The 16,932-nt window shown below is 52.6% G+C and overlaps 1 protein-coding gene across 1 annotated transcript in view; it reads right to left on the bottom strand.

The window, feature by feature from the left end:
- The window catches only part of CACNA1S (calcium voltage-gated channel subunit alpha1 S), a 54,017-nt gene extending 39,466 nt beyond the window's left edge, over window positions 1–14,551 (bottom strand). Inside the window, exons 1-5 of the mRNA XM_038162515.1 lie at window positions 14,293–14,551; window positions 9,841–9,946; window positions 2,165–2,304; window positions 1,522–1,655; window positions 348–500 (exon numbers count right to left, since the gene is read on the bottom strand). Coding sequence (XP_038018443.1) covers window positions 348–500; window positions 1,522–1,655; window positions 2,165–2,304; window positions 9,841–9,946; window positions 14,293–14,453 — 694 coding nt within the window. The 5' untranslated portion in view covers window positions 14,454–14,551. The remainder of the gene's footprint in view (window positions 1–347; window positions 501–1,521; window positions 1,656–2,164; window positions 2,305–9,840; window positions 9,947–14,292) is intronic.
- Between the last annotated feature and the right edge of the window lie 2,381 nt (window positions 14,552–16,932).

Raw genomic sequence — 16,932 nt, forward strand, 5'->3', positions numbered from 1 at the left:
CTTGTGCCTCAGGGAAAAGATTGATGTGTTGAGAGTTGGGCTAAAACCTCAGAAAGCCATGGACACTAACACAAAAAGCAACTCACAGATCAGCGTTTCTAAGCACTCAAAACCCAAAAAAAAAAAGGTGTGAAAATAAGAGAGGGAAAAGAACAGAACTTTTCCAGGCTTTTTTCTTGCATAGCTGAAACCAGTTAAAGGGCCCCTTTCAGCACCCCTCACACCCAGCTGGGTGCTGTTTCAAACATCCCTCAGTCCTGCACAGGTCTGATGCTGGCCAGACCACACTTTCTGCTCCCTGCAGTCACACAGAGACAGCTCTGCTGCACTCCCCACCACAGCCCCACCTGTCCCGAGGTAGTAGCAGGTCTTGTGCATCCTGCCCTTGAAGAGCTCCTGCCCCACGATGGCGTAGATGATGATCATGAAGAGGACCAGCAGGGCGATGTGCAGCAGGGGCACCATGGCCTTGATGATGGAGTTCAGGACAACCTGAAGGCCTGCACAAAGATGAAGGGAGAGGAGGTTAAACACTTCCTAAACAGTGTTGGGTGCACCTTGTATCCCTGCCAGCCCACCAACAAGCAGCCTTTGAAATGCCCCTTGCCAAGGGAAGAGGGGCACGGGTGGGGTGGGTCTGAGATCTCTGAAGGAGGAAATCCTTTCTTCTGCATAGGAATGTGCCCCTTGTTGACAGAGTGACAAAACTAACCTTTGTCTCCTTAAAAAGGAAAAAAGCCCAGAAGTTTCTCTCCTCAATTAGCAAAAAAGACACCTCACAGGACCTGAGTGACTTCACCTCAAACTTAAGGATACCCAGCTGGACAGAAGCCAAAAAGTCCCACCTGAGCAATTCACATGAAAAAGAACAGAACAAAGGAACTAATGGCTTTTGTGAGGTGTTTTACCAGGAGCAGGAACCTCTTGCACCTGGCTCAGTTTTCCTCTGTAAAGAGTTTTGTTATTTTGCTTTTCATTAAAACTTTTCTGTTTCCAACACAACCACAGAAGCCATCCTGCTGATTTTATGCCTTCTGAGGCAGCTGAGCTATCTCGGGTGTGATATGGATCTCCAAGAGCTCATGAGACCAGGCTCAAGGGGACCCCTATTTCACGTCTGCCCACCAGGAAGGCATGTAGAAGGGCACAACAGGGCAGGCAGTGCTGAAGGCTGCTTCATGCCCCTCCCTTTGTTCTGGTGCTCTCATCCTGGCTGTATTAAAGAGCTACAGAAGAAGAAGAAGATCCCTGCTCTGAGAAACCAGAGAGAGATCCTGGCCACCCAAAGGTAGTGCCACTGAGCCAGGAGGCAGCCAGGTGCGCGCCACCCTGCAGCTCTGCAGGGCTGACAACCACCAGCTGCAGGAACAAGCGAGAACCCAGCCTCCTCTACACCTCCTTCATGGCTGGGCTCGATCCAGCAACCACAAGAAGCCTGTCCCATGGCTCCCCACCCTGGCCAGGCCCAGAGGGTCCGGCCGGCCCCCAGCCCTGGCTGGCAGCAGGGCAGGCAGCACGCACTCGGCACTCCGGACACCAGGCGCAGGGGTCTCAGCACACGGAACGCTCGCAGCGCCTTCACGTCAAAGCCACCTTTGCCCCCCGAAGGCCCTGCCTGCTTCACGTTGACCTGCTCCAGGGTCATGGTGATGAGCCTGAAAGAGCCAGGGCACAGGGAGGGGAGGGAGGAGGAGAAGAAGGGAGCACAAGGAAAAAGAGAAGGGCGTGAGAATGGAGATCGAGAAATCTGAGCTAAGGATTCAGAGCTCTGCCAGCAGCAAAGCAAGGTCAGGACTGCCAGCCATGCTCAGCCTCGCCCAGGGGCAGCTCCTGGCAAGGCCAGCTCCTGGGCTCAGCTCCACTGCTGATGGCCAGGGAGCTCCCACCCCATGTGCAAACCCTGGAGGACCCCATGCCACCCCCATTCCCCAGGGCAAGGAGGCATGAAGGAGTCAAGACAGGAGGAAATTAGAGTTAGAGAGGATCCCAGGGGATGTCAGAGCAGGAACAGGGGGCCCACGGGAGAAGGCCATGAACTTAGTTAAGGAGGTGTTCCCAAACACATTGCAACCACCACAAAAACTAGCCCTTGAGCTGAGTGGCTGTGGCTGTGGAAGAGGCCTGGCACAAGCGGAACAGCAGCAGCCTTCCCACTCTTCCTTACCCTAGAGTCACAATGGAAAAGTCGAGCACATTCCAGCCGTTTCGGAGATAGGCATCCGTGTGGAAAAGGAAGCCGTAGGCAATTATCTTCAGCATGGCCTCGATGGCAAAGAAGATGAGGAAGGCATATTCAATCTTCTCCTGGGGATTGCAAAGGCAAGCAGGAAAAAATGCTCCATTAGAACAGACTGTCACCTCCCCCGGTGACATCCTCATCCTGTCATCCTCACCAGTGACTCTGTCACCCCTACACACACCAAGGGGACCCAGGGTACGAGGGTGGCATGCTGAGCCACCACATGCCACTCTGGCCTGCAGCATGATCCTCCCAGCCCTTTAATGGCCCCTGCCAGGACCCTGCCCTGAGGCTCTGCTTCCTCCAAACTGCTCCAGCAAAGCCACCTGAAGGTGCCTGGCCCAGGGCACTGCTCCTCTCTGGCTCTCCTCCCTGCTGCTCACCTTCTCGTTCCCCCCACAGCCTTCCTCCTACAGGCAGAACTGACACCTTCTCATCCTCTGCAGCTGAGGGCTCACTGGGTCTGTCCTGGAGTCCCCACACAGTCACTGTGGGACCAGCCAGCTGTACCATGGCTCCCCTTTTGCCTGGGATGATAAGGAAGCTCCCAGGGAATGGAGGCCTTGGGCTCAAGGGCTCCTGCTTCACGCCAGACATTTGCCTGGCAAAGTGACCCGCCAGAAATGGGCCTGGGGCTCCCTGGGCAGAGGGGCTGCACCCCCTCCCCGGCAGGACCTGGCACCCCACTGCAGGGGCTTGGCACAGCCCTGCAGCTGCTGGGCCAGGGCAGCTCATCTGTCCCTGGAGCACAGCCAAGAGCTGCCTGTGCCCAGCTGGCTCTGCCTGTCACTGCCCTCACTGCCCTTGCTGACAATGTCCCCTCCAGACTGGGACTAACATCCTCCTGAAGCAGCCAGGTGGATGGGTCTATTGATATTTCTGGTGTTTCCTGGTCCCTCTCCTCAGTTCATATCCCCTGAAGGACAAGGAGCATCACGGCTCAGGATCTCCAGGGAATTGCCCCCAGAAAGGCAGAAACTTCTCTCTGAGACCAAACTGGGAGTGGATCTTCACTGGGGAATACTGTAGTGCTGTGAGGGGTCCCCATGCCCTGCCAAATGGAAAATCCTCTCCTTTTACAAAGCCAGGGCTAGAGCTCGAGAGAGAAGCATTGCTGGCTCAATTAACATCTCCAAAAGCAGTGACTGTGCTGTGTCCCCACATGACTGTCACCCACACAATGCCATTTTTTGTTGGATCTGAGGGCAGCTAGGGTAAGAGCAGAGATCCTGGCATCGCCTCTGTCTTCAAGGTTTTAGCTACAGCAACTCAACACTGCTCACCTCCCACCCTGAGGGGACAAATGCCCCCCAGACTGTCCCCCAAAGCCTGTCCTTGCTGTCCCATGGGAATACAACTGCCATGAGGATCATTTCAGGCATGGAGGGGCTGCAGAGCCATGCCAGCAGCCACTGGTGTGGTGGGGTGTCTCCCCAGCTGCAGAGGAAAAACAGGAAAGCCCACTGCAAGCTACAGCAGCCCTGCAGCTGCTGGGGCTGGTGAGTGTCAGCATCCAGTCTGGAGTGGGATGCAGCTGCTGAGGCTGATGTCAGGATCCAGCACTGCAAAAGTCAATGCCATGCCCTGATTTTCCAGCAGAACAATCTCAGTCTCTCACTAGAAGGGATTTTCCTCTGAAAAACCCCTTGCCCAGAATCAAAAGGTAAATTGTTACTCTTCAGAAGTTCTTTGAGAAGCCCAGAGCAGATGAACAGTGCTGCTTCAAGGGTATCAGGTGCAGCCAGTGAGGAGCAGCAAGGTTCAAACTTGGGCAAGGAAGAGGCAGAAGGCAGCCCCCTGCCCCCAGCCACCCTCCCCAGCCTGGGAGGGACATAACAGCAAATTCCCAGCTTCTCTGGGCAACTTGCTCCAGGGCCTCAACACCACAAATGTATAATTTTTTTTTCTTATAGCTAATCAAAATCTATCCTCCTTCAGTTTAAAAAATCATCCTCTGTCCTATTGCAACAGACCCTGTTAAAAACTTTGTCTCAATCTTTCTTATAATGCCCTGTCTTGGGTTGCAAGGTGTGGCTGGGGGTGTGCATTCTATCACCATCAGCCAGAGCTGGGGCAGTTCTCTGCTGTTCCTTGGGCAGGTTTCTTTATCTCTCCCACAGCCAATCCTCCCTCCAGGAGATCTCTGCTGTCCATGGCCACTGAGTGTCCCTGCAGGGCTGATCAAATTCCATCATCCCATGGGGAGATGCTCTGCCCAGGGCAGGAGCCAAGCATTCCTACCTGGATCCAATCTGAGCCTGGAACAGCACAGCAGCCTTTGCCCCCTGCATTCCCAGAGGAGCAGCTTTCTCCTGCCCTGCACTGCCAGAGCAAGAGCAGGCCCATCTCCAGCAGCCCTGGAGCTGCAGAGGAAAACTCCAGCCTTGTGCAGGATCCCTGCTCCAGCAGAAGCACAGCTGGGCCTGCAGGAGGGCTGAGCCACCACGGAATGGCACTGCTGCCACCAGCCTGACCCACAGGGGGTCAGCTCCTGCTCTGACTCTGGCAGTGGTTTGTTTTCTTTTTTGTACTATTGCATTTGCATTTTTAATTTTCCTAGTAATAGCTGTTATTCCTGCTCCCATAGTTTTGCCTGAAAGCATTTTAATTTCAAAACTATAATAATTCAGAGGGGGATGCTTTGCATTTTCCATTTCAAGGAAGGCTCCTGCCCTCCTTAGCAGACACCTGTCTGTTCAAACCAAGCCAGAGGGAGGCAGGGGTAGCTCACACAGCTGCGTGTGCCCCCCTCCAGGTGCCCGTAGCAGAGCAGCAGCAGTTTCTGCAGTTTTATCGAGTCTGTGCATGCTGACGTGCAGGAGTGTTGCCCATTGTCACAGCTCCTGGAAGACTCTAGGAGATCCAGGGTGACCCCAAGCTCTAGGAAAGCCACATGCAATCACGACTCTCCTCCATGCCAGCCTCCAGGCACAGAGCCCAGTAGCTCTTGAAAACCAGCAGTGGACAGCAAACTCTGCTCAGGGACTGTGGGACACCAGTCAGCTGCCCAAAAGCAACTGTTCCAGTGCTCCTGAGATGGCACAGCCCTGGGATGACAGACATCACACAGGACTCACAGATAATTACAGGTAATTACAGCTGGGACTCCTGCAACTGCATCAGACACCCACGTTCCTGTCACTGAATTGCACCTGAGGCTTTGTCCAGGCTTTGGAAACACAGGAATTCCCCAACCCCAGGGCTGAGATACAGCCCAGAATGGTGGGGTTTTCAGAAGCAGACTCCTTGCCATCAAACATTTGTGCCACCTAAAATCCCTAAAGCCATTATGTGCGACACCAGCAGCGTGCCTGCACAAGGGCTACTTAAATTAAATACTTAAATAAGTGGCACTTAAATTAAGTAATAAGTATCACCTGTGCTACTTAAATTGTCTTCTTGCCAGTTTGAGCTCCAGCTCTGTCCCCCACTCCCTAGGCCCCACGTCCTACCTGACATTCCTACAAAGCCCCCAGGGCTCAGGAGCTGCTTTTGGGTGGTCTGACAGGGTGGCCTCCCTCCAAGCAGCCACCCTTGAGTCCCACTAAAGCTGAAAAGAGAGTTGGCTATAAATTGACAGACAGTACGTTTAAATATTAGGAAAAAAGTGTTCCCTGTGAGGGTGGTGAGGCCCTGGCACAGGTGCCCAGAGCAGCTGTGGCTGCCCCATGATCCCTGGAGGTGCCCAAGGCCAGGCTGGACGGGGCTGGGAGCAGCCTGGGACAGTGGGAGGTGTCCCCCATGGTGGGGTGGAATGAGAAGGGCTTGAAGGTCCCTTCCAAGCCAAACCGTTCCATAATAAATGCAAATATCTGCAATATCTCAGAGCTGGCTGACACCCAGCTCAGCCCCCTCAGGCCAGAGCTGCTCCTGGGCTCCCCTGGCAGGGGAGCTGGTGTGGCCAGGGACGCGGCGTCCTCTGAGCCCAGCGCTGGCTCTGGGCTCCCCGCGTGTCCCAGGGCTCAGGACCAGCACTGAGCATCCTCACACTGGAGGGGCAGCTTATGGATTCACACCTGAGTGCGGGGGAGCAGAATCTGGGGCCTGGCCACTCCTCCTGCCTCCCTCCTGTGGGGTCCCAGCCAAGGAAAGTCCTCTGAAATACCAAATAGTAAAAGGGATATGAAATACCTCTTTCAAATAGTGAAATGTAGTGGGTTTAGATTAGATTGTAGGAAAAAATCCTTCCCTGTGAGGGTGGGAGGCCCTGGCACAGGGTGCCCAGAGCAGCTGTGGCTGCCCCTGGATCCCTGGCAGTGCCCAAGGCCAGGTTGGAATGGGGCTTGGAGCAGCCTGGGGCAGTGGAGGGTGTCCCTGCCATGGCAGGGAGTAGAATGAGCCTCCTGACCCAAACCATGTTACAATTCCATGTTTCCATGAAAACCAGCCATTTCAGTGTGTGCAGCATGTCAAACACCACCCACTGGAGCTGCAGAAATGGCTCAGCTGCCCTGGGAGATGAACTGTACTCTAAATTTGACTTTATTTCCTCACTGCTCATAAACAGAGGTCAGGCAGCCAGGTCACACACAGCCATCTGTATTTTCTTGGGTGAATCCCTGTGAAGAACCTGCCTTGCTAAACACATTCTGAAGCTGCTTGTTCCTGAAGTAAGGTTTCCAGTGAAAAACAGTGGGATTTGAAACTCTGGAAACTCCAGTAAAAGTGAAAATAAATGCTGTGAATTATTGAACAAGTTGAAAAGTCAAAAGCATTTCATCAGGGTTGAAGAAAATGTTGTGATTCCATTAGAAAAAGACAAAATCAGATACAAACAGGATTTTAAAAACCCTTCTGGATCAAAGAGAATCTAATATAGAAAGAATAATAATGATATGTGTTAAAATGAAACAACGATACTTCTTCCAGCACAAATCAAAATGGATTCTTAGAAAATATATGGTTATGGTTATTTCATTATTTTCATTTTTATGGTATTTCATTTTTTCACCCCCCATAAATGAGTTCTGGTTAACCAAGCTTTCATGAGACTAATTCTAAGTTTACCTAATGGAAACTCTGACTGCAACTCTTCCCTGGCTGGGACTGGGACTGTGGGACTGGGACTGGGACTGGGAATGGGATTGGGGCTGTAGGACTGGGACTGTGGGATTGGGTCTGGGTCATTGGGTCTGGGTCAGTGGTTCTGGGTCTGTGGTTCTGGCTGTCACTGGGTCTGGGTCACTGGGTCTGGGTCTGTGGTTCTGGCTGTCACTGGGTCTGGGTCAGTGGTTCTGGGTCACTGGGTCTGGGTCAGTGGTTCTGGGTCTGTGGTTCTGGCTGTCACTGGGTCTCTGGTTCTGTTTGTTGTTGCTGCTGGCATTTAGCCAGTGAAAACCCTTCACATGGTTGAACCAGAAAGGAGAATTACCTCATCACCTGTGCTTCTAATTGGGAATTCCAGTCAATTCTGCTAATTTGATAAACTTATAAAACTGTGATCACCCCGTGGCAGGTGGGCTTTTATGGACATTTTTCCATAACTGCCCCTGAAGGCCTCCAATACAGATCAGCTTTTCTTTTACCTCCTCTACTAAGATCATCTCAAAAGGGTGTGTTTTTTCATTTATAGGTTCTTAAAGCATCCCCTTGACTGCACCAGTTGGGTGGTAAAGTGTCCTTGACTGTACCCGAGCATGGTAAAGGTGGGAATAATTCTGACTGTAACAGGATGCTGATTCTTTGCTCTTCTTTTCTGCCAAGGTCAGGGTTAAATGTGTGAGATGGTGTTTCTTGTTGGGACTCAGATGTTCTTAGCTCTTATCTCTGTCACAGTCTCACACACCCTGAGTTCTGCAGCACTTCACTCTAACACACTGAAAATGGAGCCCTGTCTCTCTCTCTACAAGGCCTTTTAAGAACTGTCCAATCAAGAAATGACACCTAAATTATTTTCACTTTTAACCCAATAACCAACCACCCATGCCCCGCAATGAGGACTTTTTTATCCAATTCCACAAAACCCAAACCCATGGAGAAGAAGGTGAAGAAGGAGCAGCCTCTGCCCCAAAACCTCCATCTTGCTTTATAGATATTACATTATTCTAAAACCTTAAACTCCAAGCTCTCCACCCTGTGATGTTACACACCTCTATTCACACTCCACACCCACAATCCCAGTTCTGTCATTCCATTTTGGAAGCTTCTCCCCGGCCTCAGGTCAATGCAGTGTTGTCTTGGGGGTCAGTGCCTGTCAGCACAGAAAGTCTGAAGTTCTCAGTAACCAGGGTTCCAACAGCAGGTCTGTGCTAACCATAGCCTGATGCCCCGGGTGATGGGTGCCTGGCTAAATTCTCAGCTGGCTTTGCTCCCACAAAGCCACCAGAACATGGTGACAAAGGGACAGCAAGCAGGAATGAAAGAACAGCAGCCTTGGGGCTACCTGGCTCTTGACACCTATTGCTGTGGCAACAGGCTGAAACATCCCCCAGTGGGGCATAGCATAAGTAATCCAATATACAAGAAATAAACGTAGATGGAATTTCATTTATGCAATGAAGTTACATCACTTGGTCCCTGTCCATGTGCCTCTTGCTCATGGGAAAGCTCCTGGGGCAGCATCAGCCCCTCTGGGAGCCCTGTGAGGCCAGTGCCACTTCACCCCTTATGCCCACACACACCTTCCCCCAGCTCTGCCCCCACCGGGCTCGGCCATATCCAAGCCCTCTCCCAGAGGGGAGCCCCCATCCCCCCTGTCCTCATGGTCAACCTGCCTCAGCCTTGCTTTGCCCCTTTTCCCTCTCCCCTGAGGTAACTGCACCCACCAAAGCCTGCTCTGCCCCCGGCCAGGGAAGAGCCCCAGAGCAGCCGAGGGGTCAGGGAGGCTGGTCAGACCAGCCAGGAGGCTGAAGGAACACCCCAGGATCCGACCCTCCATGGGCATTCACCCTGAGGAGTCCTGGAGCCCCATTTCATTAAAAGGGGGGTTTAGATGTTTTGATTTAGTCATCAGACTCAGTCTGTCAATGGAAATCAATGTGGATTGAACCACAGCGGGGATCTGAAGAGTAGAAAGGTGTGGCAATCTAAAAACAGTGTAAACTGTTGATCTGGGTCACATCAAAACATCATATTCCAGGAAAACTGGAGCAACTGTGGAAGAATATGGAATAATGATTGGAAAGGAGTAACCTTTCTGTCTAACAGAAACAGGTTTTTCCCCCTCTTAAATAAAAAATAACAAAATTGAGTTTTGAAAGGAAAGGTCAGAAAAATTTATTTCAAAATGCTGAAACAAACCATTTGAGCCTTTCTGGAACAGGATTTTTCCTCTTGAAAGTGTGATTTAAAAAATCAGAGGAATTTTTTTTATTTCATTGGCATCAGCTCTTCCTTCATGTCTACCCCACACGCAGCCTGCTGCCTTTGATCTCTACCCAGAGGTGCTTTCAGCCCCTCTGAAAACTCATTTTGCAGCCACTTCTTCCCACCCCTGCCTCCCATTGACTGCAGCAGCTTTGGCTGGACCAACACTGCCTGACTCCCCCCTGGGGCAGCAGATGGCCCCAGAACAGCTCTTGCCACCTTGCAGCTGTGTCACCCCAAGCCACCAGCCCCACAGAGCCCCCAGGGCTGCAGGAAGGGCTCCAAGTGCTCCTTACCAGGCTGGAGTTGGCGATGTTGGTGTCATCCTCAGGCATGGGCAGGTAGATGGCCAGAGCAACACAGTTGGCAAAGATGGTGAGGAGGATGATGATCTCAAAGGGTCTAAGAGGAAGGGTTAAGGAGCGCAGACAGGAAAGAAAAAGCAGAATAAGCCCACCCCTGCCCTGCCCTGTCCTGCCTGGGTGGGTGTGGAGAACCAACCCCACCACAGGGGCAGAGCACAGAGAGAGCAGCCAGACCTCGGCCTCAGCACATCCCCAGGGGCTGCAGGGCCAGGACACTGGGGTCAGCTTTGCCACAGGACAAAGGGATGGGAGAGCTGGCAGCTTCCCCCTCCTCATCCTTCAGTGAATCACCCTGAAGGGTCAGGAGCCTTTTGCACTGAACCTGTGGGAGAGGTTTTACAGCGACTCCTGCGAGCCAGAGAGAAGTTTGAGAAGAGGATCCCTGTTTATCCCTGAAAGAATTTTCTAGCAAGGTCGTTGACATAGAAACCAAGAAAGAAGGACAAATAAGAGAAACCTGCAACTGCCCGTTCCCATGAGCACTTTGTCTCTCATGACCAGTGACTAAACTTATGGGTTTTGTAAGAATGTATGAAAAGCATGCGTGCTAGAATAACAGTTTGAGGCCTTCTGATAATGCAGTGTTGCTTTGTATTGTCCCTGCCTCAGCTACGACATGAACCCAAGCATCCCCCCAGAGCAGGCAGGCCCCAGCTCCCTCTGCACTTGGCATCCGTGAGGGAGACTCCTGCTGCTCAGGTCTCACGGGGGCTCTGTGGCCCCAGCTGAAGGCATCCAGGGGCAAGGCAGCTCCTCCAGGGGCTGCTGTGGCAGAACACCCCCGGTGTCCTCACAGCCTTGGTGGCCCAGGACAGGCAGTACTGCTGTGAGCACAGCGCTCAGCCTGAGGGCTGTCCCTCCCCCTTCAAGGTGGAAACTGGGCTGTTTGGGCCCTATGACACCTCCGAATAAAAGGGGCGACTTTACTATTTCCCATGAAAACCCTGGGACAGGCACTTGGTCACTCCCAGGCTCCTGCTGCTGTCACTGCTTTGTTGAGCCTTGAAACCTCTTGGACAAGCTTCAGCTCTCACCTTCCTGAAGCCTCCAAAGAGCTCAAACTCTGTCTCCAGGGCCTCACTTGCAGCCAGGCTCTCCCTCCAGGGATCCCCCTCTCTGTTTCCCCCAGCATTCTCCCTTGAGGGCTGCCTTGGGCTCTGGTGGCCACACCACTGCCCAGCCCAGTATTGCAGAGCAAGGGGCACCTGGGCACCATGCTATCCACAGCAGCCTGAGTGCTGTCAGGTGTGTCCTGGGCTCATCACAGCCTTTGTTTCCTTTTCTGAACCTTTCTACCCATCAACCTGATGACACTTTAAAAACTGAAGTCAGCAGGGAAAGCTGCTCCCCTTTGTGTCCGGGCACTGAGGCAGAGCCCAGGGCGAGCCCTCCTCGAAGGGTGACCTCCACTGCAGCTCCTGTAACTGGAGCTGGAATCCACTTGCTGCCTGTGATTCTGGCACAGTTATGAGGCAGAAATGCAGAAGGACAGATTGAACCAAAAACCAGACATGTGGATAACTGGGTACAGTGTCTCTGCCTCCTGCCACTGACACAGAGCCTCAGCACCCTCCTCATCTCCTTGTCTTGCAATCCCACTTCTTTCTGTCCAGCATGCTCCCACCACACAGCATCCAAGTGTTCCCACATCTGCCTTGCAGCAGGAATTAGGTCTCTACGTCTTGCAGCTCCATGGTCCTCCAGGGTTCCCAGAATCCTCACCCATCTGCCTTGAAGTTCTCCTGGCTACAGAATGACCTGAAACACCAGGGTGGTGTCACAAAGTCCCAACAACCATCAGGACTGTCTTGCACACAACACCCAGTAAACTGCAGAACATTCCATTTCCTTGTTCTGATGAACATGTTCCTTGAGATGTGAGCAAATTTCAGCACAAAATGCCCTTTGCCTCAAATCAGCCTTTCACCCACCCTGGGCTGAGTGGAGTGCTGCTCCCCACCCTTCAACTGCTTGACAAAGACCCTGGCCCGCCGCTGTGGCTCAGCTTTGTGCTCTGACAGCAGCAGCACACAGCAGTGATGGGCCCAGGGAGCAGGAACACATACTGCCACACAGAACCGACAGCCCGGGTACCCCCACACAAGAGGGCCACAGCTAATCTCCCCTTGGCAGCCTGCAGGGCCCTGCAGACCATAATAACCCAGAGGAACTGGAACGACCCGACCCTGTCACATACCCTGATCCCTGAGTGAGGGCAGCCAGGTGCATCTGGGTATAAATACAGCCAGGCACTGCAGAAACCTGATTCCCTGGATCGTTTGTCCTGCACAGGTCAGAACCACCTGCACATGGGTGCTGTGGGGCACCCACTCGTCCCCCTCGAGAGCACCAAGGCAGGGAAGACCCTCCCTGTGCTGTGCACTTGCTCTGGCATGAGCTGGCCCAGGAGGAAGAATGTGTCTGAGCATGCTGCAAGTTGTAAGTCCTATTTCCAGCTCCTCCCTATAGTATTTAGGGAGCCCCTGACAGGGGGAAATGATTGGTATTTGATTCTATTGATTTAGAAGGTTGAATAATTGTTTTATTAAAACTATATTCTATTCTATATTTATTAAAACTATATTCTATCTATAGATATTCTATTCTATTCTATAGATATTCTATTATAGATATTATTATACTATAATATTACATTATATATAACTATATATACTATAATATAATATAGATACTTTTATATTATTATATTAATATTGCATTAAATTATTATATTATATTATATTATATTATATTATATTATATTATATTATATTATATTATAGAGATATTTTACTAAAGTGATATTAAAATAATATTATATTATAGATATGTATTAAAGAAAATCTCATTACTGTCTCTGGACAGTCAGGTAAAGTGTTTTTTTAATTAGTTCAAGAAATAAAATAATCTTTAGTACAATTTAATTATGAATTCTCTTTAGGTAAACAATTTTCTTAACACATTTTACATGTGCAACGACAAGAGGAGCAGAGAATAAAGATAAGAATTGTTTTCTCCTTTTCTCTTTGTGTTTCTCCAGGAAAAATCCTGTGAGAGAATTATGTCTCTCTCTGTTCAGAGGATGTGAATGCCACACCTCTCCTGCCACTCAGGCATGCACACAAGTTTCCTCCTTTCTCAGTGCCCATTTAGGACACAGGCACAGCTCCCTTCTGCGCCCACTGAACCATCATTTCTCTTGCCAGAGACACAGAAAATGAGAACTGCCCCATTTTGGCCCTGCTCCCACTCCCTGGAGGACAGAGAGTCCCCTTGCAGTAAAGGAATGAGGTCTCAAACTCCAGCACCACCAGGGCTGTGAGCATGCCCTCATGCCTGCCAACAGGGCTTTGCACAAAGCAGCATCTCCGGGCATGGTTTCGGTATCCCCACAGCAGCACAGCCAGCCTAAGGTGACCAAGCCACCTCCCAGAGGAAAGCCTGGCCAGGGGTGGGATCATCCTGCCAAGGCCAGGAACACTCAGACAAGGTTCAGTAACTAAAATGAGAAAAGATGTGGTGGAAGAACTCGATTCTGTTCCCCAGCCCATCATTTTTGCTACAGCTCAAACAATTTGCTGAAATCAAAGTGAAAAATTTCATCTCCCACTCTCTTCCTTTACATAAAATACGGGTGAACAAAGTGCTAGCTCCTGGATGCATGGCAGGAACAGGACATCTTGGTATTTCTGAGCTGCAATGCCCCAGAGAAAAGGTCAAAAAGCAACACCCAAACTACAACACTAAGCCAAAGGCACAAAGAAAGACTATCCCTCTGAACAGTATCACCCACAAAAAGCCTTCACCTGTGACAGCACTACCAGGGAGGGGTGGGAAAGGGAGCTGAGAGGACAATGGTGTCAGCAAGGATTTGGGGGAGGTCCCCCGCCCCAGGGCAGAGCACAGCTGTGGGATCAGATTGTGATACACACAAAGAACCATCCCAAACAACTCACCAGGGTCTTGCTACCACCCCCAAACCTCCAGAGTATCACATTGTCCCCAGCCTGACCCCATCCCCAGCCCTGGATGGGCACTGTGCCCCCTCCTGCCACACCAAACCCCTCCCCTCTCAGCAGTCTGTCCCCCATTGCTCCCCAGCACACAACAGACACAACACATTCACTGCCCCCAGGCTGTCCCTGCCTGTCCCTGTGCCACCCCACCAATGGCCTGACCCACTCCTCAGCCCAGCTTTCCGCAGCAGCCCCAGCCAGCACAGCCATTGCCTTTGCCATCCTGCAGGGCTGCCTGAGTGCCTGCTGCCTCTGACAGCCCCGATGAGACAGCACAAGCCTGGAACAGGCTGACAGCTCTCCCCAGCAGCCCACCAGGCTCACAGGCACACACACACTGCTGCCAGCCCCTGCAGCCACAGGATACTTCCACTCCACGATGCTGATGCAGGCCTTCCGCAGGGGGTTCTCCAGGGTTAGGCAGAACAGAGCCCTGGGTGGACGAGGAGCTATCGGTGGTACCGGCTTCTTGGACTTCTCCTTCTGTTGCCTCTTCTTCACGTCACCCTGGGGTGAAGAGGGCTCCATGGTGTTGCTCCCCTAGCTGTCTCTTCCCTTCCTGCCCTGCAGTGGAGCCCCCCTTCCCCAGGTCCCAGCCAGCTGGAGCTCCTCTGGCTCTGTCTCCTCCGTGCAGCAGGGGAGGTGGTGGGGCAGTGGGGGCTGGAGCCTGCACTCGCATGTACAAACACACAAAGCATGAGTTTAAATTTAGATCCCGGCCTGACTCTGGGTGCTGTCCCAGCTCCTGAGGCAGCAGAAGGGCCCCTGCAGCTGTTCCCTCTTTACCCAGCACATGGGGAGTTGGGCGAGTGCTTGGCGTGCCACGGGCTGGGCTGGGGGTGGGACAGGCTGCCCGGGCTGGGCACTGTCTCTGACAGAGGAGCACCCGTGTCCTGGCTCAGCTCCGTTCCCAGGTCCCCACCTGCACCATGTTCCATATCAGCTCTGTCCCCAGGTCCCCACCTGCACTGTGTCCCATATCAGCTCCGTCCCCAGGTCCCCACCTGCACCATGTCCCAGCTCAGCTCTGTCCCCAGGTGCCCACCTGCACCGTGTCCCAGGTCAGCTCTGTCCCCAGGTCCCCACCTGCACCATGTTCCAGCTCAGCTCTGTCCCCAGGTCCCCACCTGCACCGTGTCCCATATCAGCTCTGTCCCCAGCCCCACCTCTGTCCCCAGGTCCCCAGGTCCCCACCTGCACCGTGTCCCGCTCTGGTCCCAGCACTGTGTCCGTCAGCCCCCCAGGTCCCCACCTGCACCAGCTCTCCCCAGCCCCCACCATGTCCCAGCTCAGCTCTGTCCCCAGTCCCCACCTGGTGTCCCAGCTCTGCAGGTCCCCACCTGCACTGTGTCCCATCATCAGCCCCACCTGCACGTCCCCAGCTCTGTGGTCCCACCTGCACCGTGTCCCAGCTCAGCTCTGTCCCCAGGTCCCCACCTGCACTGTGTCCCAGCTCAGCTCTGTCCCCAGGTCCCCACCTGCACCGGGAAGCAGCCGAGCTGCCCGGGGCAATGTGCATTTGCTGGATCACATCCTGCAGGGTGAGATGGAGAAGGCAGCTCTGGCCAGCTCCCAAGGACAGTTTCCCCTCTCATCCCATCAGCCCCTCCTCTGCAGGATTTCACCTGCAGCTGGTGCATACCTGGACCATGTGATTCGGGGGCTGTAGGGCCTTCCAGGCTGGGTCCACTTCACTGGCTGGACATCCCCAGTCTCAGAGCTCCAGGGAATCATGGTGAGCCCAGAAAGTGCCCAGGCTTGCTTTTCTGGAGGCACAGAGGAAGCCCTTGGCTGGCACTGGTCACTTAAACAACCACTTGCTCAGCCTTACAGAGGTAAGTCCTGCATGCAGGGTGTGGAGGATATCTGGGGATGCAGGAACCCAACCAGCCTAGTGACGCCTTGTGAAGGCTGACCTAGAACAGAGAATCCCTAAAGAATAAAGTAGGGATTTATTAAGAGGTCTCAAATAGATCCACCTTGGGCAACACAACCCAAAGTGGCCACAAAATGGGTGACAGGTCATGGAGTCTCACACTTTTATAAGTTCTGGTCCATTTGCTTATTGGAGTTAATTGTCCAATTACAGCTTTATCCCATGAAGTCCCATCCTTCTTGTTTTTCTCTCTTCAGCCCACATTGTTTCTGCTCTTGGGCCTGAGATTAGGATCAGCTGTCCTTGGGTCTCCAGCTAGAGAAGGAATTGTTTTGTCTACCTATTCTGTGCAGAGAGCTCACCATCCCCTAATATGAATCCCAGACCCACACACTAAAGCAGAATAAAAAATAGAAATCTGAAAAATATAAAAGCTAAAGCATGAGGTATCACTGGGCTGGATTGTGTCCTGCCAAGCCCAGCTGGGCTTGGGAAAGCCTGACTGGATGAATGGAGTGGTAACCCCTGAGCTGAGGTGAGGAGAGAGGCAGGTTATCAGCACCTTCCACAGCAGGGGACTGAGGCTCCAGAAGTTTTTTTCATGGGGGTTTTCCTGGGGTTTTCTAGACTGTCAGAAAATTAACTGCAGCAATCTAATGTTCCGAGGCAATTGGTATTCCTGTTGTCCAGATGTTACAGCTGCTGTGACTGCCCAGCTGTGCCCCACTCCACCTGGGGCATCCCAGGGTGCTGCTCCACCCAGGGCACTGCGCTGCCCTGCTCGCAGCTTCCTCTCCCTGGCTCTGTGGGGTCATTCTGCTGGGGAGGGAAATGCTTGCCAGCAGTGCTGGGGTCAGAAAGGAGCGACTGGGGAGCCCAGGGCAGGGAGAGCAACTCCTGCAGCTGCTGCAGCAGTTTTGATGTACTTTGGAGGAGGGTGCCCTCGGTTGAGAAGGGGTTCACAGAATCACGGAATGGCTTGGGTTGGAAGGGACCTTACAGATTATCACATCCCAACTGCCCTGCCGTGGCTAAGGGCAGCTTCCACTAGGGTGAAATGAGCAATCTGCCCCCTTCTACACCACTCTGCCGTGCAAATCAGAGTCAAATCATTTCTGCTGCGGGGTCCAG

Source organism: Motacilla alba, chromosome 26, assembly GCF_015832195.1.
Source record: "Motacilla alba alba isolate MOTALB_02 chromosome 26, Motacilla_alba_V1.0_pri, whole genome shotgun sequence".
In the NCBI taxonomy this organism is placed as follows: Eukaryota; Metazoa; Chordata; class Aves; order Passeriformes; family Motacillidae; genus Motacilla; species Motacilla alba.